We start from the raw sequence: 24,967 nt of genomic DNA, 5'->3' as shown, positions 1-24,967 counted from the left end.
CCCCAAGTAATCTAATTATATGACTTAAAATTCTGAATCAGACATTGAGCATATTAAGTCCACGTGTCTCCTGAGAACAGAGTAGCCTGGAGAATTCGGTGGTAGGGGGTGTTGTATTTTTAATTCAGAGGGATAACAAACCCTTCTTTTTTTCTTTTTTGTGCAAAGCAACTCAGACTGGGGACTCGCTCCTGCTTGTATGTTCTTTAGATTAAGGCTCCGAATTTATTTGAAGACTACTGGGTGATCATGTCCTTGAAGTTCATTGTTTCCTTTTAGTATCTGAGCTCCATGATTATTGTGATTCCTTTATTCTGAAAACTTAGTCCTTCTTGATAGCACCATCTACATTTGTCTACCACAGATGCTAGAGAGTACTTCTGCTTCCGCCTTTGTGCTTGAGGAGTACCATCCAGATTTGATCTACATTTGTTAAACGTATTTTTCAAGACAGCTCTTTACAGCAGTTTGCTGTCCCCCTTCACAGCACCTTTCTTTCTTTCCAAGGACTGTGATTTGGATTTTACCACAAAGCTTAGACATTGAGATTGTACGAATTTATCTGGGAATTTGGTTTTGTGTGTATTTACATAATAAGTAACTAGAAAATCCTTATCCTCCTCATAATAGCAACTTCAATTTTCATTTGTTTTTCATTGATATCAATTGACACACTATTTTCACCTTTCCTTTTTATGTTGAACTTGCTCATTTCTGAAACTCTCTATTTAGCTTTCAGTGTTAGAGTTGTTTTGACTTGTTATTTCTGCCTGAGGTCTGAATTCGTGGAATTTATGATTTCCCAAATGCATCTCTTGGTGTGTTCTGTAACTGGCACAGACCTGCATGATTTTACCCTTTTAAACATAGTGTTCTCTTTAAACTTCCCATTAGTTCATGGTAGAATGTGATCATTTTTCAGGCTACCTGCTTGGTGGACACGTGGTACGTCTTTTCCATGGTCATGACGAGTGTCTGACGATACCGTCTACAGACCAGAATGATTCCCAGCACAGGTAAGCTAATAGCTGCCTCTTCCTCCTACCTGCTGGCAGACCCAGATGACCAAACTAAAGATTTTGCATTTGTGTTTGGCCGCAGATGAATTCTGCAGGTGTTGCTCAATTGGCAAGCCTTCCTACAGCCATGAGTTCCAGTTTGCAAAATAGGAGTGGCAGGATAGTAGCATTTGCTCACAAGAAGAGCTATCTGTGCATACCCTTCTTAGGCAAGCAATTCTATAATGCTTCCCAAGCCGTTTTTCTTCAGGTGCTCCCAAGTCTAAGGAGTTTCCGGTTACATTGACTGGAGACTAAAGCACCCATTTTGGAGATGGAAATTGGGATAATCATCCTAGTAAATCTGTGTGCTTACACAAATTATTCACTGGGTTCTTCAAAGGCAAATCATCTCTATTCTTCCCCTTCCATGTGCTAAGTAATTAAGGTGGAGCTAGTTGATTTAGTTTTGCTTATTCCCAACTAGCATTGGAGGAACCCAAAGTCAATGTCCAATAGGAACTGGATTCAGCGGGAGGTGGTGCAAGGGCAAGGGCGGTGGCTAGAGGATGCCACTGAACTGATGTTCTCTTTGGTCCTCCCATTGAACCTTGACAGATGTGTATCTAAAAAATCCAAACCTATATAATACAAGATACTAGTTCAAGTCTTAATACTAAACTGATATTTTTTTTTAATCAAACTTCTGATCCACATTAGACTGAATTTGGGATAACAAATTCTTTTTGTATAATGCCTATGGGAAACTTGACCACATTTCTTTTCTTTCATTGGAAACATGGGCTCACAAATCTTCCTAATTTGGAGATTGTCTAGGTCAGGTTCCTGCCAGACTCCACACTGACTGATTTCAGATGGAAGCCTAGAAGCCAGAGCTTTTGGCTGTCCTTCAGGGCTCATTCCTTATTTGTACTAAAGGAGCCCAGAAATGCTATACTTGAACGTAATATCTGTGCCTCTTAGAAGCTATCTGTTGGCAATATGAATCCCTTATACCTCTGAATCTCTTCTACTTGCTGTGTCCTCTGAATAGCATTTCATGAGAACCAGATGTGACCTAGAACAGTGTTTAGAGCACGTAAAGCACAGATCTATATCAAAAGTCATGATTAATTCACTCCCTGCCTCACCAACACTGGTCCAGTTGTTGATAGTTATCTCTGAGTAGGGAAGTTCGGTTGACCTGATTTCCCTTAGAATTAAGAATCTCCCTCCCAGAGCAATGTCAGGCAAGCCTATTCAGTTGCAGGATTTTTTTTCCCTTTTGTGTTAGGTAGTGAGACTGTGCAATAGCTCATTTGCTGTCTGCTACATCAAGTTTTGCAGGGAGCTAAATAACTAAAGTTTTGTGGTTGAGCTTTACTGTTATCTATATCTAAGATGGAATACACTAGAACTTCACTAGTTCTTCTTCCCATTCCTGTTCAACTTTTAAGGATAGAAATTTGGGAAAAGTGAAGTACTCGACCATGAGCTCCCAACACCCTGCCCCACCCCATAGAACCACAGCCTGGGTAGAAACTAGGCTGCTTGGAGAGGTTGTCATTTGGTGAGCATCCCTACTATAAAGGAAAGGCAGGGCAGGTGTTTGAAAGGAGGGGTGAGGAGATAGAGTTAGAGCGCAGCCTCCAAAATGGGCTTAAGGGAGCAACATGCATTCCATGACTGAGATGAGAGGGAAGGTGGCCTACCTTTAGCTTACGACTCCATGGACTCTAATTTGTTTTATAAAAAGAAACACCAGTTGAAAATAAGAGGGCTTATCCCTTTCCTTTGTAAGGAAACAGGGGTTGAGATTGAAGCAAGTAAGCAGATATTGGGTATGCTAAAGTTTTGTATGAGTTTGACGTGTCAATCAAAGTGGAATACTTTGGTTTTATTTGATGTCCGGGTGACATAAGTGGCCTTTTCCTTATCTTCTTTTGTCTGGAAAATCCTCAGATCTGGCCAGATGGTCAGACGCACTGAAATCTGGGAGAGAATAAGGGAACAGGAAATGGGGGACATGCTGAAATCCCAGCATCCATGAAGGCATGCTGTGGTGCTGGCTCTCCAGAGGAAATCATTTTTATTCCCTCTTACACTATGGGAACAGTCAGGCTCAATAGACAGAGACTCCCAGCATGGAAACCCAAGATCAACAATATCACATTCTGAGCTCTGATCCCCGGCTCTGCCTCTGGCTTGTCAAACACCCTGGGATAAGTCATTTAACCTATTGAAGCTAAGGCTGAGCTGTCAGCCAACCTTTCAAACGCACCTCAGCTCACCACCCACTTCACTCCTCTCCTTGGAATTGTTTTAGAGAACAGGAACAAGTTGTTTCAACCTCAGTAACCTGCCAGAATGTCCCAGGTAGGAAGAATGGAATTTGAAGACTCCCTCAGATGTCAGGAGTAGGGGGTTCTCTAGGGCCAGCCCCTGTGCTGTCTCACCTGTGACCTAGGGTCAGCCACTTTACCTCCCCCTGAGGGATCCTTCCAGTTTTAACTGTGTTTTAAAAGTACAGATCCATTTATAAAAGACACAAAACTACATCATGGAGCTCAGCCCTAAATACTTGGAGCATTCTGTGTTCGTGTCATGGTATATGACTGGGGTAATTTGATCCTATTGCAGAAATGGAGATATTCTTGTCCCCTTTTTTACTTTACCCTAGTGATCCATGAACTGGTGAGCAGTTCCCTCCCCTTAAGCAGTTTTTAATCCCTCCTAGGAGACTGGGAAGTGTGCATGCCTTCTTTTAAATCTTGCTTTGCATTTTGCTGACACTGGGAAAGCCTAGACAGCAGCAGTTCCGAGCAGCAGCAGCCTCTGCAGGGAGCTGTTCCTCGCCTGGTGCTGATCTCCAACTCTGCTCACAGGAGAGTATTCTATGAAGCCGGGGGAGCTGGGACCAGAGCCAGGTCTCTGTGGAGAGTGGAACCCCTTCGGATAAGGTAACGGAGGCCTGCTTTTCCAGTGTGGTCCCTTCTCGCAAATATTTCATTTGCCCCATGTCACCTGGCAAACTCCCAGAAGTCCTTGGTACACAACTGAGCTCTGAAATTTCCGTGACTTTGTTTTTTTTTTTTTTTTTTTTTTTTTTTTTTAAGAGAGAGAGAGGTAGAGAGAGAGAAAGAGAGAATTTTAATATTTATTTTTTAGTTATCTTTGTTTGTATGTGGTGCTGAGGATCGAACCCGGGCCGCACGCACGCCAGGCGAGCGCGCTACCGCTTGAGCCACATCCCCAGCCCCCGTGACTTTGTTTTTAAAGAACAATCCACTCACAAGGTTTCTAAGGCCACCGTTTTGTCAGAGAGATGGCTCAGCTGCTCTTATGGTAGCCAAGTAACGAAAGGCAAGTTCAGACATGGTCACTGAAAGCCATCAAAGTTCTCCCATTTGTTTTCTGGAACCCAGATAGTCTTCTCTCTCCTCCCAGATTTATGGACTCCAGCAAAAAGTTAGATTTAAATGAAAAAGAGACAGATAGCCTTGTGGTATGGGGTAAGAGAAACTTCACTGGAAATGTAGCTATGAAGAAAATTGCTTAACCAGAACTTTTCAGATATGGTAATGTGCCCCGGTGAAAGGGGCAGGAAGCTGACTTTCCAGCCTTGACCTTGAGTAACTGCTCGCTAAAACTATAGTAACATGTCCACTAAACTCCAGACTGCTGAAGACCAATCCAGTTGAGAGCAGGGACTTTCTTTTGCTGAGCAGGTAGGAACTTGGGCTAGAATGAAATTGCTGGGAATGAGAGAAACCATCTGGTTTCCCTTCTCTGCCTTTTTCTATAGCACTCAGTTCAGCATCTCCCTGAGTACATGTTCAGAGTAAAAGTTTTTCTCATGAGGCATGTATACCTCCACAGAGGTCGTCAAGATAATCCACTGGAGATAAGAAGAAAATATCAGAACATGCACACATATTCATTCAGACTCTTACTGAGAAACCAGTTGGAGACTGCTGATTTAAAGGATACTTGGTATAATTGACAAATGGCACATATTTAGTGTAAAAGAAATACTGTTTTTTAAGAACCGCCTACTTGTTAACTAGCTTGGGGCATTTACATTCTTGTCCTGTTAAAATCTAATGGTAGTATGCCCTTTTTCTCAGGATAGTAGACCTTCTCAATTAACTGACTTTTTAAATAAGTCAAAATGGGGACATACATGCAGTGTTTGTTATGGTTGTGAATTCATTGTCCCAGGGACCGAAACATGAAGAATCTAAGATTTTTTATATGTGATTTGGGTCCACTGATTCTCCAAATGTTGGACAAAGTGTAAAGTAATTTAAAAATATTTACACATATATCTCTTAAACATCTTGTTCTAATTTAACACACCTTATTCTAATTTAGAAGATGAATTTTGAGTTCCTAGTTTTTTGGCAGATACTTTCTCCATGACAAGCTGCCATAATTTGGTTGAAAGCTGATCTTTTGGTGAAGGACCATGAAAAGATTTACATTCAGCACAGGATCTTCTCAATCTCAATCCCTTTATCCAACTTGACTTTTCTCCATAGAATTTATTTCCTTCTAGCACAGCACAGTGTTTGCTTACCTATTGTGCTTGTTTATTTTCTACCTCTCTCTGGGAGGGATAAGCCTCACACATTTGTTTCTTTTTTGACTATTTCTCTTGAAGATAGGACTGTTGGTGGTAGTAAAATGTTTGAGTTCAGATAACACATTTGGAAAGGCTTTGCCTACCCAGATACACATTTTCCTGAAAAGGCAAGCTTACCATCTATTTTTGTGCTTATTTGCATTAAGATTCTTCGGTGGAGTAAAGGGAAAATTGGCAACTTGGGACTTCCAGTTATGTTAAGCCACTGACCTGCCTTCAGGATCATGTTCCTTGTCAGGTCTTTAAGAGGAAAGAGCACAGTGCTGAGTCAAAGACACATATAAGACCCTAGGCCAGGCGGAGGTCTGGTGCAATATCCTTTAATGATGAACTTCAGAGCGGAGCAGAAGTCCACTGGCATGTGTAAGAAAGCACAAGGCAAATACTGACAAGGACTTATTTTTGTATCTGCTTCCTCCTCCCAGCTGGAGTGGCAGTAATATCCGATGGGGCCAGGCTTTCCGACTCCGGCATCTCACCACAGGGCACTACCTGGCTTTGACGGAGGACCAGGGCCTTCTGCTACAAGACCGGGGAAAGTCGGACACCAAGTCCACAGCCTTCTCCTTCCGGGCATCAAAGGTAAGTTGTGAAATGGATTTTGACCCTTCTCTAAATGAATGATCAGAAACCTCCAGGTAAAACTCTGCCTGATGAGGAAGTAGGCTGAAGCAAAGTAAAATTGGAAATCAGACCTATACTAATCACTTTCTTCTGTTTTGAATTGAGTTTTTGGAGGAATATGTGCCTGTGAGTGAAGGATAAAGCCTTGAGTAAGAGCTCCAGAGAACATAAGGATCACAGGAACAGACGTTGTTTCTCAGGGACTAATGGAAATACCACTGCTGTATGCTGCAGTCTATGTTGGCTTTAATAAATTCTATGTTATATGTCTCACTGCCCTAAAGAAATGGAGGCATGAGTGTCAGAACATTTACTTGCCAGGCATGGTGACTCACAACTGCAATCCCAGCAGCTCAGAAGGCTGAGGCAGGAGGATTGCAAGTTCTCAGGAAGAGCACTGCCCTTCTTTGAAGCAGGAACACTGAGTCTATTCCTCCCATTTTTATTGTTCTTTGGCATATGTTTTTCTTCCCCAAATTGCCCTACATTAGAATTAGACTTTTCCTACATGTATTTTTAAAATAGTGAACAATGTGAGCCTTGGCAATTTAATGAGGCCCTAAGCAACTTAGTGAGACCCTGTCTCAATATAAAAGATAAAAAGGGCTGAGGATGTGGCTCAATGGTTAAGTCCCCCATCCTGAGGTTCAATACCCAGGACCAAAGAAAAAAGAACTACATTTACTTAAGTCATGCAAGTTATTTCAGAGAAATTGGAATGATTCAAAGACATAATTCTGGATATGACATGGTCTTGTGGTTGAGTTGTACAAAGTTCTAGTATCTTCTCCGTTCTTTCTCATGGTATCCTCCACTCCCAAATCTCTTAACTTCGTCCTACTCATCCCCAACCTTCAATAAGAGTGGATCCTATGCTAGTGAGGTCAACCCCAAGCAAACAGCTTTGCCATTTGATGTGTTTATAAACATCTCTTTTTTCCCCCAAAAACCTCTCACTTTAAAGCTCAGCCAGGTTTTTATTCTGTATAACTCAGGGCTGGATATAGTTGGGTAGTCAGAACTGCATGCTGCACTAACTTCTGATGGACAGTTGGATGCTCTGCCACTTGATGACTGTTCTGGAAAGACCATCCAAGCATAAGAAGGGCTCTGTACAAACGTGTGCACGGTTATCAGAAAGTCTGTGCTTCTGAGAGGAACCCTCAAAATCTCCTTTGGGAACTTTATCTGTTGTTTCATTCTTCTTTGCTCTTTTCCAGAATAGATTTGATTTCTGTTTTCAACATGATTTCAGGGAAGGCTTATTGATGATTCTGTTCATGCAGGCTTGGGGTGAAACTGAAGGCTGAATGTTCTGTGGGGTACTACTGCTTCCTGGCGTGTGGGAAGAGACCCGTCTTTCAGAACTGCCCTCTTTGAAGCAGGAGCACAGAGCCCTTTCCTCCACCTTTATTGTTCTCTGGTTCTTTTAAGCAGAGAAATTCTTTGGCATATGCGTTGTTTTTTTTTCCCCTCCAAATTGCCCTACATTAGAATAAGACTTTTCCTACACCTATTTTTAAAACATTGAAGAATATGAACCTCCTGCCCATATTTTCCTAAACTCGCCTCTGATGTCACTTTCCATCTACTCCTCTTCCAGTGGCCTATGGACTACTTAAATTCATTATGGTTTTTTGAGCATATCTCCTTCACGTTATAATCAATACTTTTTTTTTTTGATTCCCAGCATAAGTAGGATTTTAAATTCAAATTTATATCTACTTAGTCAACATTTGGGGCTCCAGGAAGTTGTTTAATGCAGTATAGTGTTTTTTTTTTAAAAAAAAAAAAAACACAGAAAAGTTTAAGCCCAGAGTCCGGCAGAATCTCATCCTCCCCTAAGAGGCAACTGGGGTGTGGAATCGAGGTGTGAGAGTAGCTGGAAGTAGGTGGAAAAGGAGAAATGACTCATTATGGCTGATGACCACGTAGGTGCCTATGTGAGAACACCAGCTTGGCCTTTCTTTACTGGAGCACTCCATCCCTGGTTCCCCACCCCACTGTAGATGTACTGGATAACTGCAGGGTCTTTACCATTTCTCTTGTAGCTGAGGAGTCAGGCAGCCTCCCAAGCAGCTGGCAGGATCCTGTTCCAAGGGAACTCCTTCATCCCATTCATTTCTTGGCTTAGCCTTATAGAGCATGGCTCAGCACTGTGCCATAGTCTCTGGGGAAAGCCAGAAAAACTCACAAGGACCACAGGATCCTCATAACACTCCTTCCACCTGGCACCACTTCTGGCCTCTGAATGCATTGATCACTAAAAGGCCCATTGCTTATCTCCCAAGTCCCTCCATTTCCATGCATCTGGAGGCAAGCAGCTGATAGCTGGAAAGTCCTCATGTACCATGGAGGCAACCAGCATACCAGAGCTGGAGGTAAAAGTCACCCATGGGTCACATTGTCCTGTGCACTTGGCAGTGTGCCCACGTTTCACTGAAGTCACGTTGTTAGAAGTTCTCAATAACTCTCAGTACAGTAGTGCTCAGCCCAGTTACCCTCATTTCCATTTGAAAGGAATCGAAAGTAAAATTACCTAGGCTCCAAACAGGGCACATATGGCTGTGTTCCCACAGGAAATTGGGGCTTCCTTGGGATGTCATATGGAAGGAATATTTGGCATCTTAGACTGTGAAGTTATACACAAAAAAGAAAAAAAAAACCATGTGGGGCACACACAACTCTGCCATACATTATCCACATTGCTGTGGGGGAGGTACCTGATTTCTCCAGGCCTTTAGTAAGGAAATTCTTGCCTCACTAGTTGCAGGAGATCTTGAGTGAACATTGCTCTGACCCCACACAGTAGTGAGGATCCCAGCTAACCAAGGACAGGAGTTGGGGACTGTTTTTCTATAATGCAAAGGCATTGAGTCATCTTGCCATCTTCTGACTGGTACAGTTGTTAGATGACAAAATAGACAACAGAAAGCAGTCTGAGATGACATACCAGGATCTGGGTGGTGGTGCAGGAATCAGGCCACTCAGTGGGAGTAAGAGGTAGAGACAGTGAGCTGTGTCCTATGTGGGTGGAATTGGGAAGGAAGTGGGACGTTGATCTCATTCTCTCTGTAGGCTGAAGGATATGATATACAGAAAAAGAGACCCCCAGAAAGAGCAGTATTTGGGTTCAGTCATGTGTTTTGGAAAGGCACTCTGTCACCTGAGCCATGAGACTTTTGGTAACAGTAAGCTTCCCACCCTACATTTTCTGCCAGGTTGCATTAGCCTATGACAGCTTTGACTACTAATTTGGGGGCCATGGAACAGTTGCCAGTGCACAGTAACATTCTTAGCAAGCAGCCCTAACAAGGAAGGTAGTTGGTACCCCTGGGAATCTTGTGTGTGCCAGAAAAGATGGGGGTGTGATTGAGCCTTGCTGCAAGGTGACCACATCCAGACACCAGTCTGGCTTGGGGTGTGTGTATGGGAGGGGGATATATATATATATATATATAATGTGTGTGTGTGTATGCACACATATCACATATATATACATACATAATATATATCACACATATATATTCACCTACACATACAATCGTGTTTGGATATATATATATGTGTGTGTATGTATATATATGTGTGTGTGTGTATATATATATATATTCTGCTATAACAGGCAGAAAGTGATCTAGGTGGAGATCCTCCTATCCTCCCTTAAGCAGGATGATGCTGGTCAGAGGGAGGTCTGGGATGATCTACAGTGTGGCACCACAACCTTACTCTTAAAGTGATACTGGATGAGACACAGCGTGGCTTCTGAGTTGCCTAACTCTGACCTTGACTTCACGTGCTTCTGTCAGACCTGGAACACAATTCTTAATCTATTTATACTTCATCAGTAGTCTGTCTTAAAAGATCCATTCATATCTGACCTCTGCCTGCCCTACCACTGTCTCTTCCCACTTGCTCCGGGTTGTATTGAGCTCCAGCATACTAAATATTTATCAGTCACTGAACGTGTGATTTCTGCCTACCACTTGCCTCTAGAATGCTCCACACCACCACCACTAGAGAGTTCCTTCTCTCCTTCTCATGCTTCCAGACAAGTGTCATATGTCCATAGGAAGATACCTGTTCATGCTTCTGTTATAGCCATTGTCCCTCAGCCTGATGCTCTGCCTGACAAGGACCTTACAGACTCTCCATTCTTGCGTGTGTGTGTGTGTGTGTGTGTGTGTGTGTGTGTGCGCACACACACACACGCCAGCACCTTACACAATGTGCACCTGTAGCAAGTTTGAAAATTGCTAACTGAAGGAATGCCTAAATCTGACCATACACTGCAGCACAGAGTGGAATCCATTCCACCTTCACCTCCGTCATCTTTGTGGAAATGTTCTGTCATCGTTGTGTAATCATTTTGCTGTAGAAGTCTGATCGCTGGACATGTTCAGTGAGAGAGATTCATTTTGTTTTGAACATCCGAGTCAAATTTCTATGAATTTGATTTCATGTCATTTTTGCATGCTCTTGACATTGTAAGGCCGTTCCCTAAGGATTGTCAGGTAATGTGATTTAATATTTACTCTGGCATGGCAATGCTATTTAGATGTCATGTCTCAATGGCAGTTTACAACAGCAAATTCCTTTCATGGAAGGGTGAATTAATAATGTTAAAGCAGGCCTGATTACATGAAGCCATTTATTTTATAGCCACTCTAAAAGTGCTTTAAAAGGCCGCTTCAAATGACCATACCGTAAGTCTGGAAACGACTGAGATGGAATCTCAAATTTTACCCATTTCATTGCATAAGAGCGTAGAGCTGTCACTGTTTCCACTTGGAGGAAATTTTTCCTTGATGGCAAAAACATTAAATTGAATTTGGGAAACATTTATCAAATCTCTGCTGTGTGCTCAGCATTGTGTTCTTGGCCAGGCATGACGCTTCTACCTGCCTTTCACGTGCCCTCCAACCTCAGCTGCCTGTAGCAGCCCCAGAGGAGGCAGCTGGCTCCTGGTGCATCTGCGTGTGCACACAGTGCTGCAGGAGCAAAGCCGGGTTGGGGGCCATCCTTGCTTGTTCTGCCTGTTTCCTCACAGGGATCATCAGCTGGGGAGGGGAGAGAAGGAAACGGGGACCAAGTTCCAAACGTCTAGGTCCAACACCACTTACTGCCCTTTTGCTTTAAATCAAACCTAGGAAGGATCTTTAAAATTCAAATTGGTGTGCTTTCTCTAGTCTGTTTTTCTAAGCGAACCGAATGGAGAAGCAATCAGGGAAAACCAAGGGCTGTGAAGTGGAAGAAACCTGGATTTGAACCAGGGCACTGCAATTTGTTTTTCAGTCTTAATGTCCCTTTTTGTTTATTAAAAAAAAAAAAAAAAAAGATAAAGAAGTGTGCCTTGAAGGATTTTGGTGAGGATTAAGTGAGATGAGGAAAATGACTTGTGAAGCTCTTTCCCTACTCATTAGATGGGTGTTGTGTTGCCCACTTGGAGGTGGTAGTATGGGGATTAAGTGAGAAATATGGAGAAAATAGCCCAACATGGTGGCATGGCCTCTGCTCAGAAAATGTGCCTAGCCTAATGAGGCAGGTGAACCTGCAGCGGGTTGTCAACAGCAGAAGGCCCCACACATCTTCCCCCCAACAGAAGAAGCTTTGCAGCAGTCCCAGAACCTACCAGGCTCCTAAGAGCGTCTGCAGTGTCTGTGTGTGTGTGTGTGTGTGTGTGTGTGTGTGTGTGTGTAAGTGTGTAAGGCAAAAGGAAGATTTCAATTTCTTGATGAGAAATTCAGAAGGGGACTACTTTGGTGTACAAAGGAGCCCATAGGTGATTCCTCAAGTTTTCTCCAGAGACACCTAGGAAAGAGTGGGCTAACTGGGACTTTGTTGAAGGCTCAACCTGGCAGTAGTGAATGGGCCCCATCTTTCCTTCTTTTCCTCTGAAACATTTTTGGATGCTTATAGTCCGTGCTGGAAAGATAGTTTCTTGACCTCTGTGGACCCAGGTGGTTTAATTGTGTTCACTCTAATGAATAAGCATGAATTAGGATCTTCCGGTCATCATCCTATGGAGTGTTGCCATAACTTAAAACTCTGGCCATGTTTCCTGCCAGTCATCCTTCACAATGATGCTGAAATGGCTCTTCCAAGCTGCAACCCTGGTGTCTCAAAGGCTTTCCATGAACTACCTTAGTTTTTCCCAAAAGGTATTCTCCACAATGATATTTTTTTTGGGGGGGAGGAGCAAAATGCTGCCTTCAACACAACTCAGCAGGTGGCTTGCTGTGGCTGTGATGATGTTGTCCTTTGCTCTTTACTATAGGACTAGGAAGAGCTTTTGCTCTTGTAACATTCTCTTGGTCTCTTAGAAGATACGACATTTGTCTAAAGTCGTCTTTTCCCACAGAAAGAGCGTGAACTTCGTGAGTCTGAGAAGCAGCCTAATAGAGCTTCTATTTGAGTCCTTCTTGGTTTAACCATTCTCTTTGCCACATTGTGCTCATCTAACTTGACTGCTTCCCCTTCCATATTTCCTATTCTGCTAGGCTTGGCTATAATTTGAGTGTATCCCTCAAGGGCATGTGTGTTAAAATTTAATCCCCATTGTGAGGTATTAAAAGGGTGGAAATACAGTTTAACTGTGGTGTTCAAAGATGGGCCTTTGGGATTAAATAAGGACATGGAGGTGGATTCCCCCGTGATTAAATCCTTATGGCTTCTTAAGAAGAGGAAGAGATGAGAACAAACACACATAAGTCCCTGTCCCTTGCCAAATGATGCCCTGCACCATCACCTTAGGACTCTGCCAGCAAGAAGGACATCAGCAGATGTGGGCCCTTGAACTCCCAAAACTGTGAGCTAAATAAACGTTTTCTTTATAAAGTTACCCAGCTTCAGATACTTTGTTATAGTAATGAAAAGCAGAATAATAGACCTTTTTCTCCTCTCTCCTATCTGAGCGCACATTAGATATATAAGACCATTCCTATGTTCCCTAGCAAAATTGTTCTATCTCACAAGCTACAGTTGTATTTTTTTAAAATTTTTATTCTTCTTAGATAATCATGGAAGTGTATTTTGACATATATACATGGAGTATAACTTCCCATTCTTGTGATTGTACACGATGTGGAGTTACATTGGTCATGTATTCATATATGAACACAGGAACTTTATGTCTGATTCATTTTACTGTCTTTCCTATTCCCCTTCCCCATCCCTTCCCTTTGTTTCATTTTGTACTTTGAATACAAACCTTATCACCTTATTCTAATTATTGACTCATTAATCTAACAACTCAAGCTTGAATGAACCCATTCATTTTCTTCATAAGGTAATACTATGTATCTTTAATTTTTTCTTTCTAATAGCTATAAACAATTAAAACATTAACACAGTTAATTACTTAACTCTGTTAATGGTAGTAGTAACTATTTCAAATCTATTAAAATGACAAATGGACTTTGGAATCATATCTGGTTTTGTATTCTATTCCATTTTTTGCTAACCATGTGGGTTTGAGAAATTTGTTGAAACTCTACATACCTGTTTTGTCATCTATAAAACGGTAATAAAAACATCAGGGCCATTGAAAGATTTAGAGAAAATTATATAGTACATATTGCTTTGCGGGTCCTTGGTAAATGCATGTGAGACTGTGCCGTCATACAGGACTTAGCATAATACCTGGCTCAAACGAGGCATCGGGTAAATGCTAGGCCTGACTCCCCTCTCTGTCCTTCAAGCAGTCCTAAGCCAGTCGGAAGAGTAGCAACTTGATCATCTAAGCTAAATGCTAACATGACAGTTACGATGTACTCTTGAGCATTTCCTTAATGAGCTGTCAATAGAGGCAGAACATAATGATCATTGCTCTTCAACACATATTAGGCCAAGTAGCCTATTCCTTCCCAGCGTCAGCTCATCCCCTAATATAGGCAAAGCTGATGGAGATAAACAGATACACAAATCAAATGCCTGCAGAACAATAAAACAACAACAACAAAAACTGATTTGCAAACCTAATTCAAACAGAGCGCTGAGTGAAATGCAAAGACAAATACCAGTGCTGCGCTCTGAGTTTTCAATTTGGGAGGGGACAGCTGAAGGGCCAGCAAAGGTTTCACACTCGCTTTAATAGGTGACTTTATAAAGACTCGGGAGTGACAAAACACATAGTTTAGGAGATGGTTGGTATTAAAGAAATAATTTGTCACTCGCAGTTCCCAAAAGGACATGCCATACCACACGGGGCCGAGATCAGTCAGAAGGCAGAGGGAGCAAGGGGAAAGTGAGAAAGAATCTTTCTGTGGTTCCCATGGAGAGAAGTGGGATAGGCAGGATTAATGAGCTGAATAATTTCAGCAAGCTGTGGAGCACAGGGGGAGAGCAGTTGTCTTGGACCTAGCCACGTGCTGGTTAGGGCCTGGGATGGTGGCCTGGAGGAACAGGCCCAATTGGCTTTCCTGTGAGATGTATACTCTCAGGTGAATCTGTCACTCTCTTTAGGAGTTGGCTGACCCCAGGAAATGTAGTACCTGCAGGGTCTACAAGGCCATGACATCAAGAGGTGCCAAGGTGTCCTTCAGTTTTGGAGATAGGGAATGTATGATGGATGGGATGTGGTCCTGTGTTTTTAATGCAGTTGTCAGTCACATGCCGGCACAGAAGACAGGAGAGGCTCCAGGAAAGAAACCTTGTTGTTCTCATAGGCCCTAGCAACATGAGGCTACTCTACACGGGGCCATGTGGAAGGACAGGTCAACACAGATCAAGAGGCGCAAGGAGACAGCCTAGGTTGTTGCCTTTGGATTCCAATGAGCAGGGCAAGACGGGTCAGTGGTTTAGGATATGCTAGTTGGAATAATTGCAGAGGTTCCTAAGCTGTAGAGGTGGTCCCTATCTACTATCTGGTACCTGACCTTGGGATGCTGAAGGCAGAGCAATAGGGTCTCCCAAGGTGTGTGGGCCAGGTAGAGGTCTGGCTGTGGCTTGTTTCGTTTGCACATCAAAGATACGCATCTAAGCCCTTTGCTGTCTCTAAGAATCGGGTTGCCCCAGGAAGGGCTGGCTCTCCCTAGCCGGAAAAGTTTTAAAGATACACAGAAAAATTTACAGATGCATAGATGTACAGATGAGATTGGGGGCCAACCAGCAATGTCAATAAATGTTCAAAGAAAGGAAACATTTGGAACACTCGGGTAAATGCTCAAGATTGGGGATGGAGCTCAATGGTGTAGTGCTTACTAAGAATGCATGAAGCCATGGGTTTGATCCCCAGCTCTGCAAAATAGTATTGTCATCACCACTATGGTCCAATTGGGTTAAAGCCCAGTAAGAACTTTGGAAGTGAGAATCATGTTCCAAAAGAACTTGGAAGTTGTTGAAAGGAAGTGATGGGTTTAGCTGTATTCTTTAGGAAGGTCCCATTTCTAGCACTAGTGCAACTACACCTGGAGCCATACTGACGTAAAATCTGAGAGAAACCCTGGTTTATGCTCCAGTCAGAAGGAAATCACCAACCTGCTGTCAATCAGATCAGGCTTCTCTATCACTGACCTTTTATGTTCCCTTGCTGATTCATCATTGTTGTTGTGTAGGACAGACTTAGTTATTTTTAGTGTTGATTTTGTCTTATGGTTTAGTTTTTGTTGTTACTGCTACTTAAGTTAGAAGTGACCACTGCAGTGGCTACTACAGAGCTTTGGGAGATGATGTTTTGTAAAAGCAAAGATACAGAGGGACACTGTGTTCTATAGAGAAAAATGACCCCTTTATTTCACTTACCTTGGAAAAAAAGATCTTGGTACTTATTGACTTTTGACAAAACCATACTTAAGAAAGTAAGTTAAAAAAAAAAGTGAGAAGATAAGTGAAGTAATCATTCATTGATAGTTTGTGAATATGCATTGTTTTAACTAGGAGCTATCAGAGAGTGATGGCAATGTAATTATTTATTTTTAAACAGTCATAGTGTGTGTTATTTTTACTTCACTGCATTGGCTATAATTGGAAAACCAGGCTAGACATAATAATGTTGGCATCTTGTAGATCCTATCACTGGCTTGGATGTCTATAGAGCTGTGGGTATTTCTGAGACAAAAATCAGGTATCCATTGTTTGGTAGAATAAATGCATTCTTGACCAATTGCGCATAAAGGAAGTCCTAAATTACCAACTTCTATTTTCTCATTGATAAGTTTGTTATAAAAAATGGAGCTCTGTCCTCTGTATGTGTTCATTTTGAGAAATAAAAAATCATATTTAACAATCCAGGCAATGTTTCAGCACACACATTTAAAATAAAGAATTCTGTTATAAAATATTAATGCTGCTCAAAATGGTACTGTAAATGTATATGAAACAACGAATTTTGCTTTTCTGAAGGCCTGAAGGAGAAGAAATGCACCAAAGTGCAAAGGAAATACATGTAGAAGAAAAAAAAACTATACATTTACATTCATACATATATATATCCATCCTCTCTGTTTGTTAGGTACTGATAGGTATTGAGTTCTCTGCATTAAGAAATCAAAATTAATTGTCCTGATTCTTTCATAGCCTGACAAAAAGAAAGTGTTATATAAACAAACACATTGACATTATGATGTGCTAAGTGCTCAGTAGAGGAATGAGGCTATTTCTGGGGAATACAGCAGAAGAGAGTAACTCTTCTGTTTTCATAGAGAAGGTGACATCTGAGCAGGGTTTTGAAGAGTGAGTAGGAGTTGAGAGCAGTGTGGAAAAGTACAAACTCTGACACTTGACTCTTGCTCTAAATCCCAGCATTAGTCCTGGAGAGACTTAGGTTAACTTCTCATCTGTAGAACGGGGACAATATTTGTAGCCACATCAGAGTCCTTGTTATGAAGAGTTAATGCCTGTACGTGTATAGAACTTAGAAGAGTGCGCTGAGCAGGGGAAGGGCTTAATATATTTGCTGCTATTGTTCTATCATTAAGAGTGGAATGTCATTGCAAAGGGAACAGCAAGCTGCATTTTTTTTCTATAAAAAATTCAACATGATGCCTAGTTAATAGCTTTTACAAATGAGCAATTTAACGCAAGATGTAGAAAAGAAAGGGAAATAGAATAGAGTCATTCAGAATAGAGCCACAGAGGCCCTGATTGATGAAGAAGGGGAAAGTTACTGTGCACCAGGGAGCTCCTTCATGACATGCTCTTGTGATAGGCACTTCAGGTTGCCACCAAGTGGTTACCTAAAATGCCACAACTCCATTTTCCATTGTGAACTAGCAGAAATTGAAGAATGAAACCCACTGACTATATACAAAAAAGCACAACTGTGGCAGCCCTGTGTTAATTTTTCATCACTGATAGTGAATATCTGAGAAAAACTGACTTAAAAGATTTATTTTGGTTCACAGTTTCAGAGGATTCAGAGGATTCGGCATATGGTCAGCTGGTCCTGTTGCTTTTGGGCTTACGTTGAGGCAGAATATCAGGGCAGGGAACGCGTGATGGACAAAGCTGATGACCTCATGGTAGTCAGGAAGCATAAAGAGAGCAAAGAAGAGACTCTTCCCCAGTGACCCAAGTTCCTTCCCCTAGGCCCCACCATCGCCCCACAGAGCCACAGACTGGCAACCAAGCCTTCAACACTTGGCCTTTCGGGAACATTTAGTCCCAAACCATGACATAACCCTAGGGACACTAATGTGCAAATTACTGTTAGGTAAAGGCACAGTAGTACCCCCTGCCTGCCCAAAGAGTCTTCTTTCTCTGTTGAATTTTTTTTCTTTAGAAAAATATATAATATGAACAGATAAAGTCCCTGAGGCAAGGTAGTTTTGTAAGATAACCATTAAACTTAAGGAAGATCAATTGCTGAAACTATGTTAATTGGCCAGGAAAGGGTTATTCATTAAGGTACCTAAATCAGCATGAGGAAAGTGGAAAATATCATGGAAGATTATGTAAAATCAGAAGAAGGAACCTACCAACAGCCTCCTTTTCCACAAATTTAAACAATCACTGAAGTCGCCAAAACATGAAATCCATTGATGTACAATTAACAGCAGATAAGGGAAGCAAGCCTTTCTGAGATCCTGGCTTAGACAGGCATGTCATAATTATTTTGGTAATCGCTTTTTGGCTTAAAAATTCTGCATAAGTAATTAGTTTTATATATTGAGTTTCTATTTAATCAAGCCTGCCTGTGTTGTTGTTTTTTTTTCTTTTTAAATTTTTTCTTTTTTTTTTTTGTATGAATAGGAAATCAAGGAGAAATTCGATTCCAGTCAAAAGCGAGATATGGAAGGCATGGGAGTTCCAGAAATCAAATATGGGGATTCCGTCTGCTTTGTCCAGCACATAGCCAGCGGTCTGTGGGTCACCTACAAAGCACAAGATGCCAAAACATCCCGCCTAGGACCTCTGAAAAGAAAGGTAAAGAGTCAGAAAGCCAGTCTACAATTATTTGGCACTGAATTGGGAGAAACTGGGCACTAGAAGTTACTCTGAGGATCAGGTGGACATAATTGTGCTTCATTTCTGACTATTCTAAAGGGTGATTCCTTGATCAGTTATACACAGTTCCTATAGTACATCAGTCTTGGTTACTTTAAACCCATATTCAACTAAAAAATAAGTTCATTACACGGAAAATCTGTGAGGAGGGGTAGGATATGTTTAACTTACTCTAAAACCTCATCTAAATGACTTTTTAGTAGTTTTGCTCTTTGGGGATTATCCACATCATTGCTTCCTTCATTTAAGTGGATAATGGAGTTATTATGCAATTTTCCTGATACGGAGATTGAATAGTCTACGGAACAAGTGCAGAGTGCGTAATGACAAGCCCATAGGAACCTACACGAAGAAGGCAGAGTTTTTGTGGAACGATGTTATGCCTAGAGGTATATGCAGATTTGGGTGACCCATCAACCTGCCGCAGTTGGAAACTAGCTAAAATACATGAAGAATCTTTTACCAGAAAGTCAATTGCTATAGTAGTGTTTTTGTTATTAGGAACTAGAGAATGAATGCCAAAGGAGTGATTCTTTTTGCATGGAAAACCCTTTCAAAAGATGAGTTTGGATGATCAAAGAGTTCCAAAATTCTAGGAGGCACTGTACATTGTAGTTTGGGTCTATCATCCTAATATGGTAATGTCAGAAGTTTCCAGAATGATGGTTATAATACAAAAGGATGTTGTTAATAACCCATAAGGTGATATTTCACCCTTGTATAAATCAAAACATACCAGGTAAATATCCAGAAAAGGGAAAATTAAGAGACAGAATATAGAATAAATAATAGGTTACACAGACTAGCTTGTATGATCTCAACCTTCTAAAAACAACTACAAAGTCTAGGTAAAATACAAAGAAATTTGTATGATCACACAATGCACCAGGGTGAATCTACCTTCATCTTTTCTGCTCTGTATATTTGCTGATTCGTAGTATAGGGAATGGTGGTCTCACGTTAGCTCTATTGCCCTGGAAGGACAGATTAGATGTAGGGTCCATCAAAGCTCTGAAACTGCAGAGTCAACATTTCAGAATAGGGGGCACTAGAGAAACACGAGCCTGAAATTATCCTAAGTTTACCACGAATGGAGTACGAAGCCAAGAGAGCAAACAGAAGCTATAGATGCCAAGGGGAACAGCAAAGCAGAGATGTTGATGGTATGGCAGTACTAGGGAGATGGAAATTGGGGCTCAGGGTATCCCAAGTTAGAATGGCCCTGAAAAACAGAGTAGGCATTCAGCTGAATCCCAGAGGAGCCACACCCCAGGAGTGAGAGCTAAACCCTGGGAATAAGGGCAAACTGAAAATAGGCTGGTAGAGAATGGGGTGGGGTCTGACATGTATCGGAATCCTCTATAGAGTACATGTTGTTTACTGCCTTTATAGTTTTTCAAACTTCCTAAGGCAATGACAACATTTAAAGAGTGGACTATGTAGATCTTATGATTCTGGGTAGGAGAGGAAAACTGCAAGGACTATCCAAATGGAGAGATCCCAAGTTGCATTGTTGGTTTATTGTGCCTGTCCCTGCTTGTAGATTTGACTTGCTGCAGAACAAGCAGAAAGAATTTGGGAGAACCTCTACGTGTTGTCCTATTACTTGGTCCCTGACAGGAATGCACTGCTTTATTTCCTAAGGAACAGGTTAAGTTTCCCCTCTAAAAATGCAGAGGATGTCCAAATCTGCATAAGAATTATATAAAATGGACAACACAGGAGCCTAGAAAAACTAAAGAGAACAAACAAAATGAAAGAGCAAACAAATGGTAGCTAACTTTAAGGGAAACACCCCTTTCCCTTTCCCACCTTGGACTTCTCTCTACCTCTGGGTGTGGGATTTCTCCATGAGGAAAAGGAACTTGTGAACCAGGCTGCTGAGATCAATAGGGGACAAAATACCAAACATTCTAATCTCTCCATTTCTCCCAGTTCTCATTACTTTCTGGTTTGGCTGGCCAGTTAAAATATGTGATCTGAACAAGTAAAACGTAAGAATTTTGGTCTTTTGGGACCAGAAATCTGGGACTCAGGCCAAAGTAAATATGGTGGCATTATATTATTAAATCTAAACTTGGTATTGTTCACCAGTTTCCATGAAGTTCTGACAAAGTTTCCTAACGGGGGGTTGTGTCTAGTGCTAAGGCTTAAGCTGCAATTGTAGATGGAATGAAAAGCCTTTTTTCAAAAATGAATAGAAACTTGTATGACTCTGTATTCCACTTCTTATAAGACTTGATTATAGTAGGACATGCCTTCAAAATAATAAAAAGATTTTCTCATGGAAAGAAAAATAAGTTGTTCCTTATGCTAAAAATGACAGAGACCAAAACTCCTACATATACTTTTGGGAGCCTCACATTTAAATCATAATGACACAAAGACTGATTTCGAGGACCCACAAATGGTCTCTCTCCACTTCCAACCAGAGGAGACTCTATCCAGGAATTGAATCAGGATAGAACCATCCTACTTAACATCTGCACATGCTAGATCATTTTTATGGAAAGAGTTACCCCCTCACCAAAATGGTGCTATATCCGCTCTAAAATCTGTGTTATTTCCTTGATGATCAATAAGTAAACTTAGCTTCTATATAACCAGATATCCATAATATATTACCTCTTTTAACAAGCATTTCTTGAGCATCTATCATGTTATAGGAACCATGCCAAATGATTTACATGAAAGTTGTCTAAATCTCCAAACAACCCCCTAGAGCAAGTCCATTTGCAGTGTAAGTAACTTGCCCAAAGTTAAACAGCTGGCAAGTAGCAGAGCAGGACTAGAAGTAAGGTTGCCTGATATCAGAGCCCATGCTTTGCAATCCCCTCTCTAGTCTCCATGAGAACCCGGCTACCATCTTGAACTGATTTCCTCAATTCTATAATTAACTAACCCAGTGTAACTGTCCTTCAGTAGAGAAATCCAAATCTGACCCCAGGAGAGAGTTTATTTTAAATTGTCTTTGTTCTTCCCCAACTTATCTCTGGAGGAAAAAGCCCTGAACAGAGTGAGTTTTCCCATTTTTCAAGGGTAAAGTTCTCTGTTCATTTTAAGAGAAAAATGTACTATAAAGTATGTTTTCACCCTTTAAAATTGGCCATGTAGGCCCAAGGACTTTATTGTAACTCATACCTTGGTGGCACATAAAATTTCATTTTCATCAAAGCCCCACATCTCAGGAATGATTCACATGTCAGTAACAGGGCATGTGGGTGAAATAACTTTGTTAATGTCCCGTTTTCAAAATGAACCCAGGGGAACTTGGTTGGGGGAAGGAATAAGAAGGAAACACTGTAGAAAATGTTGACTGCCCAGCTTGGAGTAATGCCTAACTGAGGCTTGCTTCCCTTGCCCTGTGAATAGGTCATCCTCCATCAGGAAGGCCACATGGATGACGGACTAACACTGCAGAGATGCCAGCGTGAGGAGTCCCAGGCTGCTCGGATCATCCGGAACACGACGGCTTTATTCAGCCAGTTCGTCAGGTATGTCCGCTCCTGCCCTTTCTCTTCCAACCCCATCCACCCACGAGGAGTTTTTCCAGGAAATAGCTCAACACCAACAAAGAGTCTTACTAGAGAGCTTAGGACTGAAATTTATTTTTCATGTAGGCAGGTGACCTTTAACCAACTTTACTCTTTGCCCAACAAACACCCAGTCCCATTCGTTATTCAGATTGATGGAATGAATAGACAACGTGTTTGAAGGAACATTAAGGGAAAAGAGCTGGAGAGCTTTACATCCCTTTTGTATCCGTGTGTACAGAAGGAAGGAGAGAATAGAAATCAATCTGCTCCTTTGTGCTATTTAGAAAGGGTCTCTACATCACTCAAATTGTTGCTATGGTTGGGACCAAAGTAGATCTGCAGTGAAAATCCTGGGTTGTCCAAATACGGCTGAGGCTTAAATGAGAAAAGTGTCTGAACTGGCTGCCTGGATGGCAATGCCTCCAGCCTAAATGGTGCTGCCAAAAGGGAACTCAATTCTCACCAACTTCTGTAAGAAACCAATTGTGCTGCAAACAGTGCAGTGTTTCCAACTATTCTTCTGTTGTAGGAAAATATCTCTGAAGCCAAGAGGTTGTAAATTACATGTGTGAATTGGCATGAAAAAGAACTTCTTAAATATATTTTCTTTTTTTTTTTGTAGTTGAAACTGCAGACCAAATTACTGTAGTAAGGGCATAGGCTGAGCTGCTGATGTAATGCAGAATAAATTCCTTCCTCCCTCCCTCCCTCTCTCCCTCTCTCTCTTTTGGTACCAATATTGAACCTAGAGGTACTGAACTGTGAAGCAACATCCCCAGTCCTTTTTATTTTTTATATTGAGTCAAGGTCAATATAAGTTGCTTAGATTGGATTTGAACTTGCAATCCTCCTGCCTTGGCCTCCCAAGTCTCTAGAATTAGAGATGTGCACCACCATGCCCAGCTTCTCTTTTAAATAATTATAGAGTAGAGGTGGTTTAGGAAAAATAAGCAGCCCAGCTTTGGGGGTTCAGGTTCCTTCTATCTTTCTGCTTTGGTATCTCCTACAGGTTCTTAAAAGTATGTGCCTGGCCCAGCACAACAACCCTGCAAGCTTGTTAAAAATGCAAATTCTCAGATTTGACCTCAGAACCTATTGAATCAGACACCCTGGAAATAAGATACAGCAAATCATATTTTTATGGTCCTCCAGGGGTTGATGATGCATGCTAAAGTTGAAACTACTGCCCTAGAGTAGAGATCTTAACCTCATCTTCATGTTGGGTTCATCCAGATAGCTGTTTTAACATTCTGATGTCTAGGCTGTGTCTCCATCCAATTCCATCAGAATCTCTGGAGGTGAGATCCAAATTCCAGTAGTTTATTAAAGCTCCCTAGGTGATTCCAACATTCAGCCACAGTTAGAACCACTGTCCTTGCATATTTTCTTCACCCACACAGTCAAAAATAGTGAACACCACCTTGCTGAAATCTTCCCTGCAAAAAGAAAAAAGACGAGTGAATGAGTGATAGACTTTTAAAGGATATGATTCAGAAGTAGAGAATTTATCTAGCATTACCTTGGCTAAATCTTAGTCACACAGTCAAGCCTAGTTTCAGGGAGGCTGAGAAATATATGTCTGGCTGTCTGGCTGTGTACCCAGTATAACTCAGAGATTCTGTTACTATAAATTGAAGAAAGAGTGATAATAGAAGTATTTCTACTAAGTGATGGAACTGAGACCTGAAAGTCAATCTTTTGTTTACTTTTGACTCTGGCACCAGTTTCCTGTGACCCTGAGGAAAATATATTCTCTTTTCTATGTCTCATTACTTCCAGAAACTACATACCTCCTTCAAAAAAAGATCTAAAAATAAGTGGCTTAATACAGGCAGAAAAAGATAGCTGCAAACAAATATGAGTTATTCATGTGGCCCAACTAGCACCAAAATCATCACCGTCTACATAGGGTGGTGTTATTTATCTGAACTTCAATTTGTTCAAACACTTCCCTTAAATCTTTTATAAATTTCAGTGGCCCCTGCCTCACATATATTCAAAAATTAATTCAAAATGTATTGAAGTTTAATGTGAGATTGAAAACTACCTAAATATAGATAGATGAAGATATAAACATAAATTTTCGTAGATTAGGCAATGGTTTCTCAAATATAATACCAAGAGCAAAAGCAACAAAAGAAAAAATAGACAAAATAACTAATTAAAAATGGGCAAAGGGCCTGAATAGGCATTTGTCCAAAGAAAATACGTAATTGGTCAATAAGCACATTAAAATATGCTCAGCATCATTAGCTATCAGGAAAATGCCAATCAAAACCACAGAGAGATACCCTTTACACCTACTAGGATGGCTATAATCCAGAAAAGTTAATGAAGTGTGGGAGAGTGTGTGGAGAAATTGGAACCCTCATACACTGGTGTGGGAATTGTAAAATGTTGTAGCTACTCTGGTAAATAGTCTGGAGATTCCTCAAAAGGTTGACCATGAGAGTTACCATGTGACCCATCAATTCAACTCCTAGGTCTATGCACAAGAGAAATTAAAGCGTATGTCCACCCATACACCTGTATACAAATGCTCATAGCATCCCTTTTCATAATAGCCCCAAAGTATAAACAACCCAAATATTCATGAGCTAATGAATGGATAAATGAAGTATGCCATATATGTAATGTGAAAAATATTTTGGCCATAAAATTCCTTTTTTATGTCCAAATTATTGAACTACTGATACATACTACAGTGTGAATGAACCTTG

General features: G+C 41.2%; 1 protein-coding gene across 1 annotated transcript in view; it reads left to right on the top strand.

The window, feature by feature from the left end:
* Ryr3 (ryanodine receptor 3) overlaps positions 1-24,967 on the top strand; it is a 359,038-nt gene that overhangs the window by 75,618 nt on the left and 258,453 nt on the right. Inside the window, exons 8-12 of the mRNA XM_076849384.2 lie at positions 923-1,016; positions 3,884-3,958; positions 6,069-6,225; positions 18,457-18,630; positions 22,084-22,205. Coding sequence (XP_076705499.2) covers positions 923-1,016; positions 3,884-3,958; positions 6,069-6,225; positions 18,457-18,630; positions 22,084-22,205 — 622 coding nt within the window. The remainder of the gene's footprint in view (positions 1-922; positions 1,017-3,883; positions 3,959-6,068; positions 6,226-18,456; positions 18,631-22,083; positions 22,206-24,967) is intronic.

The sequence above is a fragment of the Callospermophilus lateralis genome, chromosome 3 (assembly GCF_048772815.1).
Source record: "Callospermophilus lateralis isolate mCalLat2 chromosome 3, mCalLat2.hap1, whole genome shotgun sequence".
Taxonomy (NCBI): domain Eukaryota; kingdom Metazoa; phylum Chordata; class Mammalia; order Rodentia; family Sciuridae; genus Callospermophilus; species Callospermophilus lateralis.
Note: the sequence above shows the minus strand (reverse complement) of the source record. Positions and strands in the feature narration are given on the sequence as shown.